At 42.3% G+C, this 25,874-nt stretch overlaps 1 protein-coding gene across 2 annotated transcripts in view; it reads right to left on the reverse strand.

The window, feature by feature from the left end:
- Positions 1-25,874, reverse strand: part of VAPB (VAMP associated protein B and C) — a 62,707-nt gene that overhangs the window by 29,039 nt on the left and 7,794 nt on the right. For both annotated transcript variants that reach the window (XM_014574721.3, XM_014574720.3), the window contains exon 2: positions 3,010-3,162. In XM_014574721.3, coding sequence (XP_014430207.1) covers positions 3,010-3,162 — 153 coding nt within the window. The remainder of the gene's footprint in view (positions 1-3,009; positions 3,163-25,874) is intronic.

Below are 25,874 nucleotides of genomic sequence, written 5' to 3' on the forward strand. Positions count from 1 at the left end.
AGAGTACCTTGGCCTTGAGTGAACTCTTGTGTTCTTGACCACAAACTTCCTAGACTTTGGTGCCAGAGGTTTCAATCTCTCAGATTCTGAGCATTTGACAGTTTCCTGATATGAGACACTGAGTCACCTCAGGCAACCAGCAGGTCACACACTGTCAAAGTTTCTTACAACAACAACAAGGCTTGAAACCCAGTTACAAGGTACCCAGCAACAGGAACCAAAGTATTAAAAAACATTTTAAAAGGAAAACTTATTATTATTATAACAACTAAACGGCTATCAATAAACACAAATGAGAAATAAAACTTCCAACAAGAAACATTCCATAACCAGGGCTCAACAAATAATGTAACCTACTCGCCTGTGGTGAGTAGATTACAACCCAGAAAAGCCAGCGAAGAGCGATCTGCTTGGCGAGCCCTGCCAATAACCATCAAGTACGAGAAGAAAAAACTGAGGGGAATCATAGCAATTCTGCCCTTTACACTTTCACATTGACCATTATGAAGCAGGTGGTGCATGTGCTGCCCTGACAGGTTCCACTGAACAAGTCTCTGACTACTATATACTGGGCGCACACAAATTTGATGCGGAACGGACATATGTAAATCACTTGAAAAATAACTTGGAATTTGGCTACACAATTGGTAGCCATTATAATTAGGATGTGCTGTTCTGAGTTCAAGTATACAAATCTCAGCTATAAAAACTACATGAAACACCCATGAACGTGGCTTCAGAGTTTTTTGAAAAGTCAATTACTAACTCACAAAACGATTTAAGTCAAATTCTCAACTACTATTGTGACAGTGGATTTATGGAATAGTACTTAAGTGTTACAAAATATCTGCAAACAGTACCAAAATAGTCTGAGAAATGTGTAATTTAAAGTTAAACACATTTATTTCAAAGGGCCAAATTTTTCTCTGGACTGCAGTGGTGTAATTTAAATAACACTGGTCTACAATTTTTTAGAAGTCGTCTGCTTCAGAGATAAAATGTGATATTTATTATGTATTTTGATGTGCTGAATTCAAATATGACAATTAAAACAAGTGATTGGCTACTGTTTCCAAGATATTTAAGTTTTTATATTTTACGTCTATGTATATTGTATAGATAGAGTTTTAATCAAACTGCAAACCTAGGTCTTGTCATGTGTTTGTGGTTGCTTTACATGATATTTCACCTGTCCTGTTTATGTAACATTTTAAAAATCAGCAAAAGGGTTACATAAATAAAATTTATTATGAAACAAAAAGGCAAAAAACTTATGTAAATAGTTTAGTCCTCTTCAGTGTCTACTCGGTGCTTCTTGGCTTGTCTCTTGTATTCATTAAATGGAGCATTTCTTGTCACTGTCCAGCAATAGTCTGCAAGCATTGATGGGCTCCATTTGCCCTGATAGTGTTTCTCCATTGTTGCAACGTCCTGGTGAAATCGCTCGCCATGCTCGTCGCTCACTGCTCCGCAGTTCGGTGGAAAAAAATCTAGATGAAAGCGCAAAAAATGTATCTTTAGTGACATGTTGCAACCAAGGCTTTTGTATGCCTTGAGGAGGTTTTCCACCAACAACCTGTAGTTGTCTGCCTTGTTGTTTCCAAGAAAATTTATTGCCACTAACTGGAATAGTGCCGTCTTTTCCTTGCCACGCAGTGCATGATCAAATGCATCATCTTGAAGAAGTTCACGAATCTGAGGACCAAAGACACCTTTCTTTATCTTAGCTTCACTTAACCTTGGAAATTTTCCACAGAGGTACTTGAAAGCTGCTTGTGTTTTTGTTCATGACCTTGACAAAGTTCTTCATCAGACGCAGCTTGATGTGTAAGGGTGGTAACAAAATCTTCCTTGATTCAACAAGTGGTGGATGCTGAACACTTTTCCTCCCAGGCTCCAATGACTGTCAGAGTGGCCAATATATCTTGATGTAGTGGGAATCTCTTGCACGACTATCCCATTCGCAGAGAAAACAGCAGTACTTTGTGTATCCAGTCTGCAGACCAAGCAAGAGAGCAACAACCTTCAAATCGCCACAAAGCTGCCACTGATGTTGGTCATAGTTTATGCACCTCAATAGTTGTTTCATGTTGTCATAGGTTTCCTTCATATGGACTGCATGACCAACTGGAACTGATGGCAAAACATTGCCATTATGCAGCAAAACATCCATGACTTCTAGGAATAACATGATGCAATTCATATCATGTATGATGCAATACCAGCTTCAGATTGCATCATTCACTGTTTTGCCTAAAAAGCAAGTACTGTCCAAACTCAGTCAGATTTATTCATAGATCCAGTCAAAGATGTATTTTAGTCATTTCTGGTTTAAATTGAGATCCCTTCCCTTTATAACTCACTTATCCTCCGCCATTCGCAAGTCAAGGGTCGTATATACTGACCCAATAGCATATCTTGAAAACTAAAGCCAATCAACAATTTTATGCATCATTTTCGTTCTCAGTGACCAAGAATTAGTTAAGTTTGACTACATTTATTTCAGAAGCATTTGGGCTGTAGAGCAATGTAACCAGCCAAGTGACTTGCCTAATTAAGAAACTCTTCCTTTTTGGTGGGAAATATATTCACCTCAGCAAACTTATAGCACAAGTCCATTGTCTTACTATTGCTGTTGCCCAACTTCTGCAGATTTATGCAAGATAAAACTTCAGCTGTCACTTACCAACAAACAAATCCATTACTCTTTTCCCCTTACACTGTAACGGCTTATTTTTTTGAAGTTTTTTCAGTGTCAAAATGCACAGTGCATTTTCAAGAAGTACAAAACATTGCATTTGCTTTCACTTTTATCAAAATAAGAGATTTTAAATTAAGCAACCAGAAATAGAGGTTATGAAACAGCTGTTTTTTCATGGAAACAAAATAAATATGAAATCATGCTCTCTTGCTTGCCTCTCCATTTTCCCAGTGTGTATTAAGTTGAGTCTCAGAGAACACTGATGAGACCAGCTTCAACTACAAATCACACAGTCTTGAATGACTTACCAGAAACATTAATTGATGTTCCTGCATCAATAATTCCACTGTTAGGCCTTACACAGTATCTGCGTGGTGCTGTAGTCTTTACTTTGAAGCACACATTTTTGTCTGTAGGATTACCAAGTTTCAGGTTTGTGGTGACAACATCTGTGAAAGGACCTGCAGAAAACAGCAAAAGGGATTTTAAATTATATGCAAAATATTTTCTAAACAACTTTGAGTTTAGACAGACACTAAATTTGTGTCTACAAATCTTATGAAGTGATTAGATAGTCTAGCTTACATTAGTGATCTCTACAGGTGCATGCAAATTGAGGATGGAGTGAGGCCTCTGAAAATCTGACATGTTATTCTTGAATGCATATCTATAGTTGTGCTTCGGTCTTTTATGACTGATAAGCTAAAAGGAAGGATAACTGGTACATCATGCAAACACAGCAGCTGAATTCTGCTCTTACACTGATGTAATTGTTAAATAAACACTAAAGTAAGATATCTGTGAACATCTAGACTACAATTGAGAGGAAACAGTTTGACCCACTTAATTCTAGCCTGTATGGAGGAGAGAGCTGTTTCAGAAGGAAAGTCTTAATCTTAAGAAATCTTAAATCTGTCAAAATGGCAAAAAAGTGAATATTATTCATATTAAAAGGGAAAGCAGTGTTGTGAGAGAGATCAGTACAAGATTGAACAATGCTGGAAAAGAGAGAGCAGGACCTGGCCACCCTGCATGAGGGGCTGCCAGTGCCTGTAGCCCAGTGTGTGGTGAGTGGGGTGCAGGAGGGAAGGAGAGAGCAGTTGGAGCCTCTCCCTCTCAAGCCTTAGGTTTAACTAGTTTAATGATTGACCAGGATTTTACATCCCTAGCCCCACTGAAAGTATGTTAGTCAAAGCACACATCTGGGATTTCTAATTGGATCAGAGCTATAGGTTTCTGGCAGTTCAAATATTTTCTATTGTGCTACTGTATTAATTTTTCTCTGCTTAATATCACAGAATCATAGAACACTAGGACCAGAAGGGACCTCAAGAGTTCAGTCTCCTGCCCTCACAGCAGGACCCAGCACTATCCAGAAGACCATACCTGGTAGACATTTATCTAACCTGCTCTTAAATATCTCCAGAGATGGAGACTCCACAACCTCCTTAGGCAATTTATTCTAGTGTTCAACTACCCTGACAGTTAGGAACTTTTTCCTAATGTCCAACCTAAATCTTCCTTGCTGCAGTTTGAGCCCATTGCTTCTTGTTCTATCCTCAGAGGCCAAGGAGAACAATTTTTCTCCCTCCTCTCTGTGACACCCTTTTAGATACCTGAAAACTGCTATCATGTCCCCTCTCAGTCTTCTCTTTTCTAAACTAAGCGAGCCAAATTATTTCAGTCTTCCCTCATAGCCCATGTTCTCTAGACCTTTAACCATTCTTGTTGCTCTTCTCTGGACCCTCTCCAATTTCTCCACATCTTTCTTGAAATGCGGTGCCCAAAACTGGACACAATACTCCAACTGAGGCCTAATCAGCGTAGAGTGGAAGAATGACTTCTTGTGTCTTGCTCACAATACACTTGTTACATCCTGGAATCATGTTGGCTTTTTTGGAAACAGCGTCACACTGTTGACTCATATTTAGCTTGTGGTCCACTATAACCTCTAGATCCCTTTCTGCCATATTCCTCCTAGACAGTTGCTTTCCATTCTATGTGTGAGAAACTGACTATACCTTCCTAAGTGGAGTACTTTGCATTTGTCCCTATTAAACTTTATCCTGTCTGCCTCAGACCATTTCTCCAATAGGTCCAGATCATTTTGAATTATGACCGTATCTTCAAAAGCAGTTTCAACCTCTCCTAGCTTGATATCATCTGCAAACTTAATAAGCCTATTATCTTTGCCAATATCTAAATAGTTGAAGATGTTGAACAAAACCCATCCCAAAAAAGACCCCTGCAGAATCCCACCTGTTGTACCTTTCCAGCATGATTATGAACTGTTAATAACTAATCTCTGAGAACAGTTATCCATCCAGTTATGCACCCACCTTATAGTAACCCCATCTAACTTGTATTTGCCTAGTTTACTGATAAGTTAACCGTATCAAATGCCTTACTAAAGTCCTGGTAAACCATGTCTACCGCTTCTCCCTTATCCACAAGGCTTGTTATCCTATCAAAGAAAGCTATCATACTTGGTTTGACATGATTTGTTCTTTACACATCCATGCTGGCTGTTCCCTATCACCTTATTACCTTCTAGGTGTTTGCAGATGATTTCTTTAATTACTTGTTCCATTATCTTTCCTAGCACAGAAGTTAAACTCAGTGAGTGGTCCGGAGTTTCCTGGGTTGTTCTTATTTCCCTTTTTATAGATGGGCACTATATTTGCCCTTTTCTGGTCTTCTGGACTCTCTCTCCTGTCTTTCATGATTTTCCAAAGATGATAGCCACCGGCTCAGATAGCTCCTCTATCAGCTCCTTGAGTATTCTAGGATGTATTTCATCAGGCCCTGGTCACTTGCAGACATCTAACTTTTCTAAGTGATTTTTATCTTGTTCTTTTTTTATTTTACCCTCTAAACCAGCATTCCTCAAACTATGGGCTGCGGCCTGTTACCGGGCTGCAGCAAAAATATACCAGGCCTCAGTGGGGTTGCCGGGGTGTTCCGCGCTCCAAGCATGCCCGTGCATGCTGTGTCCCCAAGCCCTGGCCAGATGAAGGATGCAGCTAGGAGTTCTGGGTTTTCCCAACTGCCCATGCGGCACCACGTTCCCAATCCCTGGGCCGGGCTGGATGGAGAATGCAGTGGTCTCTATGGGTGAGTGGTGGACTACTTTTTAATGGGAATTCAATGGCTCCTCCAGGGGGTGGGCTCTCTGTAGGGGCAGCACAGTGCCTTGGCAGTGCCGGGGAGCGCAGGCCACCTGGCAAGGCAGCGAGAAAGGGCTTCGTCTCCCCGGAAGCATGTGTATTTTCACACAGCCAAGCCTGTATCATTGGTTTTCCTGTCACGTGATACAGCAGCCTCAGTTTGTTTCTGCATAGTGGGACAACGTGCACGTCCTCTTAGGTTAACTGCTTAACTCCTTGGACCCGCAATTATTCTGATGAGTATTTGAAATTTGGTTTTATAAGTGTTGGAAGTGATAATCACTTGCCATTATGCCTAATCTGTGTCTCAGAACTATAACGAGTGCATGAAACCAGTGCAAACATCCAGAATACGCAAGTAAGCCCATAGATTTTTTCATAACCAAGAGAAATGAATGAGCTTTTGCTTAAAAACAAAAACAAAAAAACACACATGAGAAGTGCACTTTCTATGGGCTCTTCAAATGAAAACTTTGTGTTGGCTTCATATGAAGTTTCAAAACTAATAGCCGAGACAGGTTACCCAAGTACTGTTGGTGAAAGGTTAATACTTCCTGCATTGCATATTATTACATCCCATATTTATGGAGGAAAAAAGGGGGAAATCAGTTGGGTTCTCTGTCTTTATCCAACAATACAGTGAAACGTAGAACTGAAGAAATGGCAAAAAATATTGAAGAAATGCTCATTCATCGAATACAGAATAGTCAGTTTTTTGCATTACAAGTGGATGAAAGCACTGATATAGCTGATGCTGCCAATTTGATGTGTTTTGTTAGATATGATTATGAAAGCCTCAGAAGCGCGGGAACCCGCCGCTGCTGCGGGTTTGCTCGCGGTGCCCCTGGTCTGCTGGGGACCGTCTCCAGCAAACCAGGGGCACCGGGAGCAAAGCACTCCCGCGCCAGAGAAAAGCCTCAGAGGCGAGGCACCCCCCGCTGCCGCTTTGCTCCCGGTGTCCCTGGTCTGCTGGTGGGGGCGCAGCTAGTGTGCCCCCCCCCCCCAGCAGACCAGGCTTTTGTTGTGGACCCTGGGGCAGAGCAGCTGGGGCGCTGCCTGTTGGTCCCGTAGCGCCGCTCTGGGCACTACTGGACCAATCCGGCAGCACCCCAGCTGCTCTGCCCCAGGCGTCCTGATTCAGCCGCTGCTGGTCAGTTTCAGCAGCGGCTGAATCAGGACTCCTGGGGCAGAGCGGCTGGGGTGCTGCTGGGTTGGTCCAGTAGTACCGAGGAGCGGTGCTACTGGAGCAACCCAGCAGCACCCCAGCTGCTCTGCCCCAGGAGTCCCGAAGTCAGCCGTTGCTGAAACTGACCAGCGCTGACTACAGGAAGCCCGAGGCACAGTTGCTCTGCCCCAGGCTTCCTGGAATCAGCTGCTGATCAGTTTCAGCAGCAGCTGACTTGGGGTTCTTAAGTTGAATCTGTATGTAAGTCAGAACTGGCAGTCAGTTTCAGCAGCGGCTGAATCTGGACGCCAGTTCCGACTTACATACAGATTCAACTTAAGAACAAACCTACAGTCCCTATCTTGTACGTAACCCGGGGACTGCCTGTATTCAAAAGCTATAAAGTGCACACAAATGACTTATATTCAACTCATTCAATTATAAACAAACAAACTTTACAACTGTTAAAATTCTACTAGTTAAATTGTAATTAAGATTTATGTTATGTATTGTTATTATTGTGAATAAATAATACAGTGAAAATGTATTCATTTTTCATTCTTTTTTTAAATATGCATTTATATTTTTGGACTGCAAAAAACAGTACTAAAAAATGGGTTCCAACTAAAGTAAAAAGTTTGGTCTAGACAGCTCTCTCTCCATTTTACAGTCCACTTATCTAATCCATATTTCCTTAACTTTCTGGCAAGAATACTGTGGATGACCGTATCAAAAGTTTTGCTAAAGCTGGCACTGATGGCTTTGGGAGGACCAGAAACTTATTTGCATATTCATCACTCGCTTAATGAATATGCAAATATATGTTACCAGTCCTCCAAAAGCTCCTTAATGGATTTACTGGTCCCCGTGTCAAAAAGATTGGGAACCCCTGCTCTAAACCTACCACCTTCCCTCTAGCATTCACTATGTTAGGCATTCCTTCAGACTTCTTGGTGAAGATCGAAACAAAAGTCATTAAGCACCTCTGCCATTTCCAAGTTTCCTGTTACTGCTTCTCCCTCCTCACTGAGCAGAGGGCCTACTGAGCAGAGGGCCTACCCTATCCTTGGTCTTCCTCTTGCTTCTAATATATTTATAGAATGTCTCCTTGTTGCCTTGTATGCCTGTAGCTAGTCTGAGCTCATTTTGTGCCTTTGCCTTTCTAATCTTACCCCTGCATTTCTGTATAATATAAACTAAGCAAGACAATTACAGAAGTTACAACAAAATTTAGATTAACTTGCTTCTGAGAAAGAAACAACTTGGTGCAGAATCATTGGAGGGAATTACTGAAAACCTAGTGAATAAAAGCCAAGTGGACATGAACATTTGTCACCAGTAGTAAGCAAATCTTCCACACATTGTGAGTGGCAAACTTCGAAGAAACTCCCAGAAAAGATGGTTAAATAGATTTTCAGCTGGATACAAAAGTGATCTTTTTTAAGATCTATTTTTTGTTTTATTACTTCAAATAACTGTTGCTGATTTAGGAAGATGGGATGTGTTCCAGGCTACAGCACTTTCAACTGAAATAATTCACAGATTGAATGATAGGCCCACTTTCCTTCCTTCCAGAAATCTAGTGACATATGATGAAGTTGTACAAATTCTATGGGCTCAAAACCCTGATGCATATAGTTTAAAACGGAGAGGAAAAACCCCAAATATACACCCACCCACCACCTCTAACATCAATATAGCATCTGTTCTGCCAGCACTGTAAACAGTAGTTAGACATATATCGTATGCAAGATGGCAGCAAAAGGGGAAACCGGTGGAATTCGGGGCTGAGCGCACACAGGTTTCATGACATGAAGCAGTCCCTATTGGCGCTAAGTTCGGTTTTTTCTCACTCTCATGACACCATGGTGGCTCAATCAATGGAGTAACAACTAATCTTCCTCAGCCTTCCACACTGGAATAGAGTCCGTGATGCCAATCTCACTGAGAGCATTCAGGAACAAGTGGCTATATTTCAGAGCCATAGAACAATTCTAAAACAGATTTTGGGGACAGATTTTAAAGGGATCTCAGCACACATTTAGGTACCTCAGTGAATAGGCAGATTTTTAAGATATCTTTCCTTACCATTAAGGCCTACTATTTACTGCTTGCAACAGAAATTTCTGCATGCTGAGTACATCTGAAAAACTGGTCATTCTGTTTATGACTTTACTGCAGTTAGCCTGGGCAACTGACACTCAAATTTGACTTGTCCCAGCCCTGAGCCCTCTCCCAGATGCCCCCCCCCAAAAAAAACTTTGCCCAAGCCCTCAGCTCCCTCTTGAAGCCAGCACCTTGTACCTCCAACCCCCTGCCTCAGCTCTGAACCCCCTCCTGCGCCCAAACTCTCTTCCACAGCCCATACCTTAACACCCCTCCTACCCTAGGATCAACCCAGAGCCCCCTCCCACACTGCAAATCCCTCAGGCTCAGCCCAAAGCCCATACCCCAAACTCATGCTCCTCCCTCCCCCATGAAAATGAAGGGCGAAGGAGTGAGCAGGGGAATCCTTGGAGACGGGGTAGGACATAGGGCTGCCGGGTGTCCGGTTTTGAACTGGACAGTCCAGTATTTGAGTTCTCTGTTCAAGAAACAAACAGAAAATATAAATGAGAAAATATAAACGTCCGGTATTTTCTAAATAAGATGTAATGTAGATTGCGATGTAATGTCAAGTGTGTCCGGTATTATTGCTGAAACTATCTGGTAACCCTAGTAGGACCAGAGTGTTTGGGTTTATGTGATTAGACAGTTGGCAACCCTAGCAATGGAGCATGTGCACGTAGTGTCTAGCAATGTTTAAAAAAAACAACAGTGCCACCTAATTCGTACATCAGAGATCACAAGTGTATATTACAAGGACAGGAGGTATCTGACTTTCACATGTACTTGAACACATTTTTCTACCAGTTATTTTGAAACTGTTTGTTGCTTTCCACCCACAAGCTATGAATGCAACCCTTCACATTTGAAGATCACTGCATTATCTCACAATTTGCCATGCTCCATTTTCTATTCAAACACCAGTGTTATATCAATCTTATCAAAAGTGTCATTCTAAATTGTAGCATTTTATAATTTGTAACGATCATTTCAGTACAAAAAAGTGGGTTAGCATTAAGTCAAAGGAGTACTATGTCAACTAACATTTAATAAAGGCCCACTGCCTTATAAATGCAGCACAGAAATTAATGATAGCAAGCTATGGGCTAATAGCCATTTGCCTAGTAATACAATACATGTGCTATTCCAACACTGATTATCATGGCAAATACATTACCACATCAGAGGGCTTCTATCTGTATGCCCTTTATGAAATTTGTATCTCAGTCAAGGCCCCTTACATTGGGGGGGGGGGGGGGGAAGAGGAGAGAAGCAAACAATCCTCACATATGATCTTCAAATGTGAAGGATTGCATGCATAGCTCGTGGGTGGAAAGCAACAGAAACAGTCTGAAAATAAAAGTGTTTGCAGTTTTTCAAAGGGACATTGATAACGGCTCAAAGCAAGCTATTCTGCTGTGTAGGAAAGATAGAAAATATGCCAAAAGACCACCTTGGATCAACCAGGAGATCTTGCATGATCTAAAAATAAAAAAGGAGTCATATAAAAAATGGAAACTAGGGCAAATGACAAAGGATGAATATAAGCAAACAATACAGGAATACAGGACCAAGATTTGAAAGGCAAAGGCACAAAATGAGCTCAAACTACAGCTTTATGCTACAGGCATAAAGGAAAACAAGACGACATTCTATAAATATATTAGACGCAAGAGTAAGACCAAGGACAGGCTAGGTCTATTGCTCAGTGAGGAGGGGGAAACAATAACAGGAAACTTGGAAATGGCGGAGATGCTTATGACTTCTTTGTTCCGATCTTCACCGAGAAGTCTGAAGGAATGCCTAACACAGCAAATGCTAGAGGGAAAGCGGTAGGTTTAGAGGATAAAATAAAAAAAGAACAAGTTAAAAATCACTTAGAAAAGTTAGATGTCTGCAAGAGATTAGAACCTGATGACATGCATCCTAAAATACTTAAGGAGCTGATAGAGGAGCTATCTGAGCCTTTAGCTATCATCTTTGGAAAATCATGGAAAACAGGAGAGATTCCAGAAGATTGGAAAAGGGGAAATATAGTGCCCATCTATAAAAAGGGAAATAAAAACAACTCAGGAAACTCCAGACCACTCACTCAATTTAACTTCTGTGCTAGGAAAGATAATGGAACAAATAATTAGGGAAATCATCTGCAAACACTTGGAAGATAATAAGGTGATAGGGAACAGTCAGCATGAATGTGTAAAGAACAAATCATGTCAAACCAATCTGATCGCTTTGATAGGATAACGAGTCTTGTGGATAAGGGAGAAGCGGTGGATGTGGTTTACCTAGACTTTAGTAAGGCATTTGATATGGTCTCACATGATAGTCTTATCAATAAATTAGGCAAATTCAACTTAGGTGGGACTACTATAAGGTGGGTACATTAGCTGGCTCGATAACCATTTCCAGAGAGTACTTATTAACGGTTCACAAACCTGCTGGAAGGGAGTAACAAATGGGGTTCCACAGGGTTCTGTTTTGAGACTGGTTCTGTTCAATATCTTCATCAATGATTTAGATATCAGCATATGCTTATTAAGTTTGCAGATGATATCAAGTTGGAAGAGTTGCAACTACTTTGGAGGACAGGGTCATAATTCAAAATGATCTGGACAAATTGGAGAAATGGTCTGAGGTAAACAGGATAAAGTTTAATAAGGACAAATACAAAGTGCTCCACTTAGGAAGGAACAATGAGTTTCACACATATAGAATGGGAAGCGACTGTCTAGGAAGGAGTACAGCAGAAAGGGATCTAGGGATTATAGGGGACCACAAGCTAAATGAGACAACAGTGTGACACTGTTGCAAAAAAAGCCAACATGATTCTAGGATGCATTAACAGGTGTATTGTGAGCAAGACATGAGAAGTCATTCTTCCATTCTACTCTGCTCTGATTAGGCCTCAGTTGGAGTAGTGTGTCCAGTTCTGGGCACCGCATTTCAAGAAATATATGGAGAAATTGGAGAGGGTCCAGAGAAGAGTAACAAGAATGATTAAAGGTCTAGAGAACATGACCTAAGAAGGAAGACTGAAAGAACTGGGCTTGTTTAGTTTGGAAAAGAGACTACTGAGAGGGGACATGATAGGTTATCAGGTATCTAAAAAGGTGTCACAAGGAGAAGGGAGAAAACTTGTTCTTTCTGGCCTCTGAGGATAGAGCAAGAAGCAATGGACTTAAACTGCAGCAAGGGAGGTTTAGGTTGGACATTAGGAAAAAGTTCCTAACTGTTAGGGTGAATAAACACTAGAATAAATTACCTAGGGAGGTTGTGGAGTCTCCATCTCTGGAGATATTTAAGAGTAGGTTAGATTAATGTCTATCAGAGATGGTCTAGACAGTGCTGGGTACTGCCATGAGGGCAGGGGACTGGACTCGATGACCTCTCGAGGTCCCTTTCAGTCTTAGTAGCATTCTATGATATTGAGTTTGTCTACACTTTGAACTAGGGATGATGGGATAGCCAAATTACTGCGTTAAAAATAGCATAGCTGTGGCAGCACAAATGGTGAGAAGGGCTACCTCCCCCAAGGATGTATCTATTGTCTCAGGACAGTTAGTTCCTTCAAGTGCTCAGATTGTTACAACTGCATTATTTTTAGAGCAGTGTTTCTTAACCTGGGGTGCACAGACCTCAGGGGGATGCGAGACACCCTTTTGAGGGTACAAGACATGCCAGATTTTTATGATATATCTTAGGTTTAAAGAACTGAACTACTTCAACGATTTTTAATATGGGATGCGAGAACATATTTTGAGAACCAAAGGGGTGCAGGCTGAAGTAGGTTAAGAACCACTATTTTAGAGCATTACCCTTGCATTAACTGGGTAAAGCCATCTACTCAAACAGCTTAAACTGTACATATTCCATATTAATCACTTTTGTTCCCTAGTTCTAATTCAGCAAGATATTTAAGTGCATGCCTATCTTTAAAAATGGGATTACTCATGTATTTGCAGTCAGTGAAACTTCTCAGTTAGGGTATGTCTACACTGTAATTGAGAAGTATAAGTTCCAACTCAGGTAGACATACAGGAGCTAACTTTTACATGAGCTAAAAACAAAAGCGTGACCATACCAGCATGGATGGCAGGTTGGGTTATCCTTCCATTAGAGTTTTACAGGGACAGCCTCAACTTAAAGGGGAAAAACAAAACAAAAAATTACTACACTTGTCTGAATATTTTAGAACCCGTTACAAATAGTAACACCTATGATTAATTTAACTGGAAGATTAGATAAAGCCTATTTTCTTTGTTTACTATGCATTTCACAGATCCTGGAATCAGTTATTCTCTTTCTGTTGCACACTTTTCCCTCTTCGTTTGTGCATATCTTCTCCTGGAAATTATGGAGAAATATTTTTTAAGAAGGAAGAATGGTTGACTGCAAAACCATAAAGGTTGATACAAGGGCTCAGTGGCAGGCATAACACTCCTTAATTTTTTTCCCAAATATTTGATTACATTTCAAGTGTCTGATGTCCTTTAAGGTAAAACTTTAAAATGAAGTAAGCTGAAATGTCAAGGGAGACAGCATGGTCTGATGCAGGGGTGGACAAAAGGGCTTCTGCATGCTGGATCTGGCCCCTGGAGGCCCTGCTGCTCCCCTGCCCCCAAGCCAATTAGCGTCTGGGGAGCACACAAAGCTTCTTCCTGCCCTGTGAGCAGCATGTAGCACTTTGAAGTGCTGCACACTGCTCGCAGGATGGGAGGAGACGTCACGCACTCCCCCGCCCCCGAGCCCTGATTGGCCTGGGGGCAGGAGGAGTGTGCAAAGTTTCCTCCACCCTCTCCTCGCCCTGCAAGGAGCACATGGCACTTCAAAGTGCAAGGGAAGCTTTGCACAGCCTCCCCGCCCCCAAGCCAATCAGGACTTGGGGGCAGGAGAGCATGTGACCTCCTCCCACCCTGCGAGCAGCGCATGGCACTCTGAAGTGTCACATGCACCTTGCAGGGCGGCGGTAGGGTAGGAAGAGGCTTCGCACACTCTCCCCAACCCCAGGCCAATCAGGGCCTGCGGGCAGGGGAACTGGGTGAAGCTTCCTTTGCCCTGTCTCAGCTCTGCGAGGAGGGCGTGGCACTTCAAAGAGCCACACGCTGCTCACAGGACAGAAGGAGGCTTCTTGCGCTTTCCCCGCCCCCAAGCCAATCAGGGCTTGGGGAAGTGTGTGAAGCCTCTTCCCGCCCTGCCAGGGGCATGGGTGCATAGTGGGAAGGGGGGGCAAAGGGTCCCTCCCCCCAACCAGTTATGGTTTGGGGAAGCCCAGAAGCATCATTGCCCTGCCCCTTCCGGATTATACGCCACCCATTCCAGGCCAGCTCAGGTCTGATAGAACAAGTACATGGCTGGAGATCAGGAAGTCCTCAGCTACAATCAAAGCTCTACCCGTCTTGCTGTCTATCCTTAGATCGCTCACTTAAAAAAGGGCTTTGTCTTGTCATTAAAATACATGGGAATTGACTCCAATTTAAACAGCAGGGGATTTGGGCTCTTAAAATTTCTCCCTGTAACGTTAGTACAATACTTACTAAAGCACACAAACTTGTGAGTATTTTAAAAGCACTATATTCCATGTTTTAATCATTATCATGTGTCCCTCTAGGCACTTGTAATTAAGCAAGCATCAGCAACTTTTTAAATCAAAGTAATTGAGGAGCGAGAAGCTGAGAATATCTGCATTATATAAACATACATATTTAAGCGTGTTGCTGAAAGCAGTCGTCCTATCCTGAATTTGAAGATTTATTAATTAAAGCAGGCCTACATCACCTATTTCTGATCTATTCTGAGACCTACTCATAACTTTTGATGTGTATTACCATATTTTATACAGACAGAGTAAGAGGCAGACTAGGCATAAGGACATGAGTTTTTCCTACCCGCTAGGTAAATATTTTTCCTAGCAAACACTCTTTTGAGGGACTGGTGAAAAAGAGAGCAGCATGATGCAAGGAGCTCAAAGGGCAATCCAACCAACTCCATTAATATGTTTGGATACCATGGTGCAATCTATTGTCTTTGTCTTATTAGGGAATAAACCAGAAGGCAAAACCCTTCAGGAATCTAGCCACTAAGGGAAGAGAGAAAATTGAGCACCTTTGAACTGAAGAGAGAGTAGCTTGCAATGAGTTGTTAATACTCTTAAGGAACTCATGACCAGCCCTGATCTCTTTGATAAGCAATATGCCTCGGAATCTGAATATCTAAAAACGTCGAAATGGTTGACAGGCCCAACTGATAAACCTTTTCCATTTAGTAAAGCAAGTAGTTCGGGTAGAGTTCTTTCTACTCTTACAAGGATATTCTAGGTTTCTGGTGAGCAGCTTCTCTCTAGCACCAACAACCATCAGTAACCCTTAAGCAGTAGGGAAGGTGAACCTGGTTCTCAGTTTATAACACATTCCATTGAAGAAGCTCAACTGAGGGACAAACTAGCAGCTTCATTAGATCTAAGAACTAAAACTACTTTAGTGTGGCTTGTTCAAGATTTGGGCAAAATGACAATCCTGGGTGAGTTTTCCAATTATTCTTGAGATTGTAATGAAACCCTGGAAGCTAAGCACATAGACTTGGAGACCAGTAAATCTGGAATGTATCTGACATAGACCCTTGGCCTCGAGCTTCTCTGCAGCAGAAATTTTTCCTGTTTGCAACAATGAACAACAGAGCTGTGTAAGACTCTCCTTGACAAATATTTCTTGGATAATCCCTGATGCCATTCCTCACTGCCCATTCCCAATTGCTTGTAAACTGCCTGAAGTGATCAGCCAGAACATTCTGTAGACCTATGTTAAGTGAAGACTACTTTTGTGTTGTGACCAATACACCAGTTTCACAGATACATGGCTTCCAGGCAAGTGAGGTGGAACTTGTACTTCCCTGTGCGGTTATGTAAAACATTGCTGTGGTATCTTCTGTTATGGCCTGAACAGATGATCCTCAGAAATGGAAGGAAAGTTAAGCAGGCATGACTAGTTGCTCTAAACTTCAGAGTGCTTATATACAACTGTGCTACTTGACAAGACAAAGATGCTTGAGTCTGTAAGCGGTCCAGATGAAACCCCAGCATCCCTATTTGGAGGTATTTGTTATTGCTAGGATGTAATGGTGGAGAGAAGGGATACTTCTAGTGATTTAAGTGACTAATTGACGAGTTCAAAAGCTTATCGGATAGTCGACTAGTTGTTTCCCCCTCCCTTGCTGCCTCTATTACAAAGATAGAGCCACCCTCGTCCTCCCCACCCCCAAGTCCAGCTCCGTGGGAAGGGGTAGGGATGCAGCGGTGGTGCTTCTTCTTTGAAATGAACTAAAGCCCCAGTGGAGGCTCTTGTACATTTCAAAGATTGAAAAGCCACATGGATCCCAGAGTCAGCGAGGAGTCCCCTGGTGACCCCAAGCTCCACGAGGTCACTTCCACTGAAGCTCTTGTACATTTCAAAGGCAGAATGCAGGCTAGTCCTTATTGACTAATCAAATGGGATTTTCATCGAATATTTGATTAGTTAATTAATCAATATTTAACAGCCCTAGATCCTTCTACCATCAGTGGAGTACATGGACAAGTACCCAGCTTTTAAATGGGAGCTCTTTGGAAACTCAATCTTTGTGAAAATCTGTCTTCTTTATGCCACCATGAACATCCTCAACTGCAAGGATGCATGGTGCCAGGGAAGTAGAAGAGAATATTATTGCCCCCTTCTCCAGCCCCAGCTGAAGTACTTTTTATAGAGAAAAGAGTAATTGGAAAAGTGAAATGTTACACTTCCAGGTACTATTCATGTAAAAATACAGATGAGGGAATAAGATAAGGAAAATGTTTAAAAGCTACAAAACTTTTAAATGAAAAACTCAACGGGGGAGAGAACTGTATAAAAACCCAACACAAACACGAGATCCAGATGCCAAACTTGGAACATTGTCCATATTTTATAAATTATGGAATTTGGATGAATTAATCAGTGTCCTTCTCTTGCCTATTTTGGCACAATCGATTCTTGCCAAGAATATACCTAACATACAGTGGGGAGGGAGGAAGAGATAAAGAAACATGACTAAGATATTGAAAGTGTATTTTCGGTGTATGAATGGGCATTCTCCTTAGTTGCGTTCTATATCTAAGAGATATTAACTGTTTGAGTTCACAACTGTAAAAACTGTAAAGAGAGGTAACACTCAAGTTTGCCCGAGGCAGAAGAACAGGCCCTTCAAATAACACTAAAGTATTCATGCGATTTTCACTTGGTTGTTCCAATATGAATTCTCCAGAGTTTTACTACATCCAAACAAATATTTTGTATTAAGACTTTTAAAACTATTTACCCATCAAACACAATTTGAGCAAATATTTTTTCTAGCACCCTAAACTGAACACATTGTCTGTGCATTAAGTAAACAAGACGATTGACAGCATATTTGGCTGGATGTTACTTCTAGACAGCTGTTTTTTAAAGGTCTTAAGCATTATTTTAGAACTGGGTTCCAAATGAATCACATCATATTGATGATGCATGGAATAAACATTTAGCTTTAAAGCTTTATTATCTAGCATATTGGAGGACTAGAAGTGTCAGTCATTCAAATATTCTGGTTAACTAAGAGTTCACAATATGGGAGGAGGCTCCAAGCTGAGGTAGAGGGACGGGGTATGGGTGGGGGGTGGAGTGAGGGTCAGGCTCTGAGCTGGAGCTAGAAATGAGAGGTTCAGGGTGCAGGAGGAGGATCTGGCCTGGTGCAGGGGTTTGGGTGCAGAAAGAGGTGAACACTACAGTTAGAGGTGCAGGCCCTTGGGTGGGAAGGGTTAGGAGTACAGGAGGGAGTGCGGGGCCCAGGCTCTGCAAGGAAATTTAGGTGCAGGAGGGGGTTCAAGCAGAAATTTGGGATGCCCAATTTAGGTGGGGCTCACCTTCAGCAGCTCCCTCCAAGCGGTGACATGTCCCTGCTGCTCCTAGGCAGCACACTACCTCCTCCATCAATGGAAGCTGTGGAGCCAACATTTGGGGTGGAGGTAGTGCATGGAGGTCCATTCCTCTGTAAGTACATGTTACTGTTTCCAGGGAGCTATGTGGGGAGCCTGCTGGCCCTGTGCCAACCGGACTATAAACCAGACTTTCATTGAATATAAAAAATGCCAGTTTATAGTGTTTTCTGGTTGGTACAGTGCCAGATAACACAGCTTTTACCATATTAAGTTATGCCTTATAGAAGAAGAAAGGGAACTTGTGTGTCAGAATAATGGGAGCAGAATTTTTTTTTCCTACTTTTCCCAATTAAAAAACCTCATCAGAATAAAATCTTCTGGAAAAGAAAAAAATCCCAAACAACTTCCTAATACTCTAGCTAAACTTGAAAAGAAAATGGTAGTTACAGAAAACTTAATATTTTTCATCCAAAATGTTTTCTGTACAACAAAATGAAGTAGGATCAATCTTCTAAGATATCTACACAGGACTTGCATATGCACCTATAAATTGCTCAGCTCTTTAACTGAAGGTTCCCTCACCCCTCAGAAAAGTAAATATACATGCCTTATAGGAATTACTGTATTTTCCAAAAATGAAGGAAAATGAAGACTGGAATGAGAGTTGGGGGTGAGTAGAGGCAAGGGTGGGTGGCTTAGAGCAGAGGGCTGGGAGATGTGGGAGGTGCTCAAGTCAGGAGGTGGCTCAGGGAGGAGTATAGAAGTCAAGTCAAGTGGGAGATGCAGGACTCAGGGCAGGGGGCTCAGTACAGGGGGGAGGGAGGAACCTTGCTGGGGCGGCCTGTGGTAGTGAGGGTGGCGCTGCTCCGGCAGGGGGCCAGATAGCACTCCCCTGCCAGTGCCACCCCTTACCACCCAACCTGCAGTCTGTCTGGGGTAGGGATGCAATAGTGTAGCCGGCTAAATGATAAATTGATAAGTAAATGCTTATTGGTTAACACTATTAGCTCGCATGCTGGCTCTAAAGCTCTTTCAAATGCAGAACCACTTATTGGTTAAATTGTCTAGTAAACAAAAATTGTGTCGGCTACCCGATTACTGAATTATACGCCTCCTAACATTCCTATAGTCTGGGAGGAGTCGGTGCCACCCATGTGGCTTTCAGGGGGTCCCAGGCTACAGGGGCTGACCCCTCCAGCAGCACCCCCTGCAACCTGCAGGCTGACGTGTGTGTGTGTGGGGGGGGGGCGGGAACGGGGTTCCTGGGGCTGCCCCTGGCCTGCAATAACCTCCCTGCAGCCTGTTGAGGTGCAGGCAAGGCTCTGAGAGCTGCCCCCAGCTGGCTTCCCAACCCCCGTAGGCTTTCTGGAGGAGGAGCCAGCCTGAGGGCTGCCCCCTCCTGCAGCCTTTAAGAGGAGTTCTTGAACAAATGGACTCAGATGAATTCACAGACACACTCTAAAAAGATATACAATATTCACAGAGCACAGATGAAGAGGTGTTACAGGACACAATTTTCTCCAGAGGTGCTCCGATCTCAGCAACTTCCACCAGCAGTCTGGATGCTTAGCATTTACAAAAATCAAGCCCTAATTGTTTAGTTTGGATGGAGCAGTGATGTTGGGATGAAGCACACATATCCATGTAAAATATAAGTGAATAGCATATGCAATTAAAAAAAGGTTTCTAGATGTGTCAGTCCAAAAGAGAATGTGCAGTGACAAGGATGTTTTTCTGGCTATTTGTCTTCAAAATTCTATTTAGACAACTCTTTCTGCATTTTCATTTACTATCTAATGTGGTTTTGTTTTTACAGTTATGCCAGCTTGTTACTTGCTCCACTTTGTAGTTATTTTCCACCTCACTAACAAAACTTCTATGAACATGTGACTTCTACTTTAAATGGGCTTTCTGTAAGTCAATAGACAGTCCTGGATATTAGTAACAGATCTGGGTCTATCTTCTGGTAAAGCTAGCATGAATTCAGACTGAGTTCAGTAGTGACAACGCAGTAATAGTTAAATCATGTTTAGTAGCTCTGAAATCAGTTTGTGTTCTCAGTCTTACTCCAAATACCTGCATTTCAAAACATACCACACAACCTTGTTAGTTTCAGTGATCAAAGACTAAATGAATAAGGAGCATTGAACACATCCTTGTGTGTGCAAGTAGTGCTTCCAACAGCAGAGAAACACAAAGCATGGAGTAGGGATGTGAATGTTTAACTGGTGGGGCAGGAGCAGCTCCCCGCTTGTAGCAAGTTGCTCCAGCCCTGAAGAGGGGGCCTGCCGTGGACAGGGGCTGCTCCAGCTGGGCTGCTTCAGCCCAACCCACACAGCTCCTACCTGAGGCAGTCGAGAGCCACTCCAGCCACACTGGAGTGGTGCCCCACCTGTACCCTCTTTAATCGGTTAACCAATTAAACAGGATTCTACATCCCTAGGAGCCTGCAATGGCACTACTCATGTGGTGCTGACTTCAGTGTACAGACAGACACAAGACTTAAAAAGCACCAAAAAATAATATTTCAGGAGTTGTCTACTAAAAAGCCTTACTGGTATTAGTTTAGTAATTTTATGTTTTGGTGGTCATATTTTTTTCCTTCAACTTCCTCTGAAGTATTTTTTTCTGGCCACACAAGCCCCATTTCCTTAGATCTCCATTTCATAACCCTGAATGTATTGAATATTGGGGGGAAGGGGGAGGAAGAGTGGCAAGCTACTATGAACAGTAAAAGAATTACTGTATTACCAGTGTCCAAAGAAATGTGCATTATCATTCTGCTATAACCCATATATTTATACCACAAAGCCCCTATTAGATGTGTGGCTGCTGTAACAAACAGCAACATCATCATCAACATGATGGCTTTAGAATAAACGGAGAATAGTTTTCTTCTCATCTGGTTCTAATGTATTCATTTTCTATATACAAGAGTATGTGTTCATATACATTATACATGCAATTTATATCTACAAGGTTGTTACTGAATTGCAAGCGATTCAAAGATGCAATTAATGTATCATTTTAAATATCTGAATAAACACAACAGTGGGTGTGAAAGTAAACGTTTCAGCATACACAGACTGACTGCACAATTTCTGCTATTAATTTATTCAGGACCTAAAAATGGAGTACTGGTCAAAGCCATGGTTCCACTGTTGAACTTCCACTATTGAATTTTTGGAGAGCTGGCTTGTTACTTATGTTTGTAAGATGTGAGGGAACACAAAAAAAACCAAACAGCATTCAGGAGTGAACAGAGAAACAGATTAAGATGTAGAAAAAAAATCCAGAACAACAGCACAAAATTAGAGTTGACTTGAAAAACATTCTGCAGTCCTAATATGAAAGCAATTCCAATAGAGGCAAACAATTTTTGCATGAGTCCAGAGTGCAGGAATGTGTAAACAGCTAGCCAATATGTCTGTGCTTATGAGTTAACAATCACAGTTACACACCCCACTCCTGGGGAGCCACCAGTAACTCAGCACCGCTGCTTCTTTATCCGAGGCAGCTGAGTGGGGTCAGCAACTAGCTTCCGAGGAGCTGGGCTGCAGGTGGGAGCCAGCTGCCACCCTGTGCTGCAGCATCTAATACAGAGGCAGCAGTGTGGGATGGGAGCTAATGTATGCCAGGGGCTAGCTTAAAAGCTGGCTCCCCGGGAGTGGGGTGGCAAGTGGGAGCTGGTGCAGGTACATGTAATCACTGAGTTTTCCAGAACCATATGAGAAGCTCTGAGTTTTTCAGCAGTTCCACAAATTACCCACTTTTTAATATCCCTAGTCTGCAGTGATCAGAATCTAGTTTAATCTGCAACTGGTACTGTAAGTGCAGGTACCTATTAGGGATGTAATATCCCATTTTATTGGTTAACAGATTAGTGGGGGAGGGCGGGACCCCCACAACCACAGGCAGGGGCTGCTTCGGCCAGGCTGAAGTGCCCCTGACTGTGGTAGGGATGTAAGCAGTCGAATACCCAATAAGCCTAACTGGGTAGTTGAGTCACTACTCAACTACTCCCCCACCTCCACCTGCAGCTACCTCTCTGTCAGAGGTAGCAAGGGGCAGGGAAGCAGGAGCTGGTGCTGGAGGGAGCTGGCTTAAAAGGCAGTTCCCCGCCCCAGCACCATCTCGGGGAGGGTTGGGTGGGCAGAGCAGCAGCTGGCTCCGGGAGCCATCCGCGCTCCAGCTCTGAATTTACATTTAGCAACAGTCCCATCTTGCGTCAGGTCCCACATTGCTGTGGCTCTGCTGAGTCCTGGTTCATGCCAGGTACCAACCTACCCTTGCTGCAACTCTGCAGTTTAAATGTAGGAGCTGGGCTGTGTGCACACCTGGCTCCTTCTACACTTAAACTGCAGCGCCTCAGCTTATTGACAAATTGTGTACTCAATACAAATTGTAGAGAGTACATGATTAGTCAGTTACCCGCTTTTAAACACTCTTAGTTTGCGACAGGCCCGCAGGGCTGGAGCAGCCCCTTTCCCACGGCAGGCTGGGAGCTGCTCCAGCACCCACCGGTTAACAAGAATTGGTAAGCTTCACCCACTGAGAGTGATGCTTACCGCTTAACCTTTCACATCACTAGTACCTATAGCCTCACTACATCTATACAATTAAAGGTTGTCTCCCAGTATAATTAAAATCAATCATCTCTCACACACACACACACACACACACACACACACACACACACACACACCCCTTTATTATTGTTTCTTACACCCAGAACTGGGAACCGATGCAATGTAAAACAGAGAAAATAAAACATCCTCCACTTTAGCGGAACAAACATTTGGAAAAATGGTATAGGAAAATCACATGGTATAAATAAGAAGCAAAGAGGCATTTTATAAAGCTTTTATTTAAGTGTTGTATATGACTCTGTGACAACCATGTTTTCAGTGAGCTCAATGACTCGTACTAAGTCTTAAAAACTATCCGCAGGAGACAAGATTTCCCTACATTGTAGGTCCCACTTACAGAATCTTATAATTCACATTATAAACAGTTGGATCACCAGGGATACAAGAATACTCCAGCTCTCCTTCCCTAATTCCCTACCCCCTTCCATTGAAATTAACAAGAAAGCAAGATTAAATTGTTTAGAAACACAGTATCTTTAATCCATAGCACCATTGTAGGAGGTCTTTGTTTACAAATCAAAGAGGTATGGAATTTAGTAAAGAGATTATTTTCATCGAATAGTTACTACTGTATGAGTCAAAATACTGCAGAAAGTAGTATGGCCAATTTTGAAACATTAGAAAAGTTGTTTGGAGAAAGCAATGTTTTGACATAATTGATAAGAAAAGCTTACTTGGTTCTGTATGATACAACATGAATTTTTAACAGCATAAAACCTCAGGGTATGTCTACACTTGCACCCTCTTTCAAGAGAGGGATGTAAATGCAGTTGAGCGAAATTGCAAATGAAGCATGGATTTGAATTTCCTGCGCTTCATTTGCATAATCGCAGACCGCCATTATTTCCAAATATCGTATTTTGAAATAAACTCTGTGTAGACGTGGTTATTTTGAAAGAAACCACTTTTCGAAATAACCCTTACTCCTCAAAAAATGAGGTTTACCAGTTATTTCGAAAGAAGGGGTTTCTTTCAAAATAACCATGTCTACACAGCATTTATTATTTCAAAATAGGGGCGGTCTGTGATTATGCAAATGAAGCATGGGAAATTCAAATCCATGCTCCATTTGCTATTTCGTTCAGCTGCACTTGCATCCCTCTCTCCAAAGAAGGTGCAAGTGTAGACACACCCTCAGTCACTTTTTTCCTATCCAGATGCATCAAACCCATTTTTAATTAAATATGGAAGCAGTCATTCCTTGTCAGAGAGGGAGAACATTTTGAGTGGCAGCAAAAACAAGACAGTTGTTGCAGATTTATTACACAAACCCCTTTCTATAAAAGGCTCCCCAATAGGCCAATTTTTCAAACTCAACAATTAGCCCTGTGTCTTTTCTGCATATTAGACATTTCCAGCTCTGTGTCAAAAGTAGTGGCCTGGAATACATTTGTATATTGAACAAATGTTGAGGAAAACAAGGTTGTAGAGCACAGGTGGGCAATAATTTTTTATGAGGGACCACTGTAAGATACTGGAAAATGGTCAAGAGCCACACTCTTCCATGGAGTGTGTATTAATGGAGGGGATGGGGTCTAGGTGGGAGAATGGGTACAGAATTGAGTTTGGGGTAAGGGTTGGAGTCTGGATGAAAGAGGGGGTTGTGACCTGGAACAGGGGATTGAGGTGCAGGGGTTTGGGTTGTGACCTTGTGTAGGAGATTGGGGTTCAGGGTCTGGAAGGGGTTATGCATTCAGGAGGGGGACAGAGGGCTTGGCTTGTGTGTGGCAGTGGGGGCAGAGGGTTGGGAGGAAGCAGGGCCTGGGGGGCAGAGTTAGGTTATGGCCAGAAGACTTACATGGGTGACTGCTGGTTAGCAGTCCAGCAGGGTTTTCAAAAAGTCTCCCTGCCTGCCCCACACCTGCACTGGATGCAGGGCCATGTGCATCAGTGAATAAGAGGCCATATTTTGCTCAGCCCTGTTACAGAGCCTTATCTTAGGCCTTTTCCTTCAATTGGATAATTGTGCTTAAATATTGATGCACATATGCTGAAACATAGGCAAGTCAGGGCTGTCATGATTATGAGGGTTAGCCAGTAGCCTGGGGATTAAAGCGTTAAGTACACCTAGCCAGGTGGAGTGACCAGTAGGAATGTAGGTGGGACTTTCAAACAGGGACAAAGGAATTTGGGTTTTTTTCTTTCTCTGTGTGTCTCTCTGGGTGAGTTCTCTGCAGCTACAGAGAGGGACAAGCATGTCTCTCTCTCTCTCCAAGACACCATTCTTCATTTTCTGTAAGTAAGGTAAAGTTTAGGTAGTTTCATTAGGCTTTATTGTTTTAAGGGTTGGGTATGGGATCTGATATCTGGCACTGCTTAAGAGATGTTTGGCTTTTCTTTTTAACTAAGTTCTAGCCCATGGTGTAATTCCTCCATGAGTATATTTTGTTACCTTTCCATCTGATCCTTATGCTTGCAACAGGAATATTGTTGTAATAATAAAAGTTCTCTCTTTCGTTTTATTAACCTGGCATTGGTCACTTGGGTGTGCTGATTTTTATAACAGGGGTCATATTTCCCAAATGATCTTTCCCCTCATCTTGTTATTAATATTTGGGTGATGGCAGTGGAAGTTTTATTCCGAAAATCTAGGTTTTTAAGATTTTGGGGGAAGTTTTATACCAAAGCCTGGTAGATAAGGCTTTGGGGTACACTTGCTGGCCCCCACTTCTGCATTTATCATGCCAGAGTGAGGAAGGAGCCATGACAAGGGCTTTCTTCTGTTACCTGCACCCAGTGAGGAGAGATGAAGGAAGGAAAAGTCTCAAAGAAGTTGTACTAGCAATGAGAATTGTCCACAGTGCTGGACTAAAAGGCTGCCTAATACAGAAGTCCTTAATCTAGTTTAATTCCTATTGATGTGCAAGGGAATTGTTCTTAGAGACAATAGAATTTGGCTTATAGTAGGGGTTAGGCGAGTGGCATCAAGCATCCTGTTTCTCTATAAATAACAAATTAAATTAGTTCTGGCCAATAGTTATGAACACACGGCTGTTCAAAACATCCGATAAAGCTTTCCGAGACAACAAACTGCATTGACAAAAGAAGACTATTATACTTCAGGTTCTTTCAATACTTGTGTTTTCTCCCTGCAGCATGCTAGTAAGACTGATATGGTAATGAGATATTAGAAAATGAATGATATAGTAAAATGTAGACA

The sequence above is a fragment of the Pelodiscus sinensis genome, chromosome 18 (genome assembly GCF_049634645.1).
Source record: "Pelodiscus sinensis isolate JC-2024 chromosome 18, ASM4963464v1, whole genome shotgun sequence".
Taxonomy (NCBI): Eukaryota; Metazoa; Chordata; order Testudines; family Trionychidae; genus Pelodiscus; species Pelodiscus sinensis.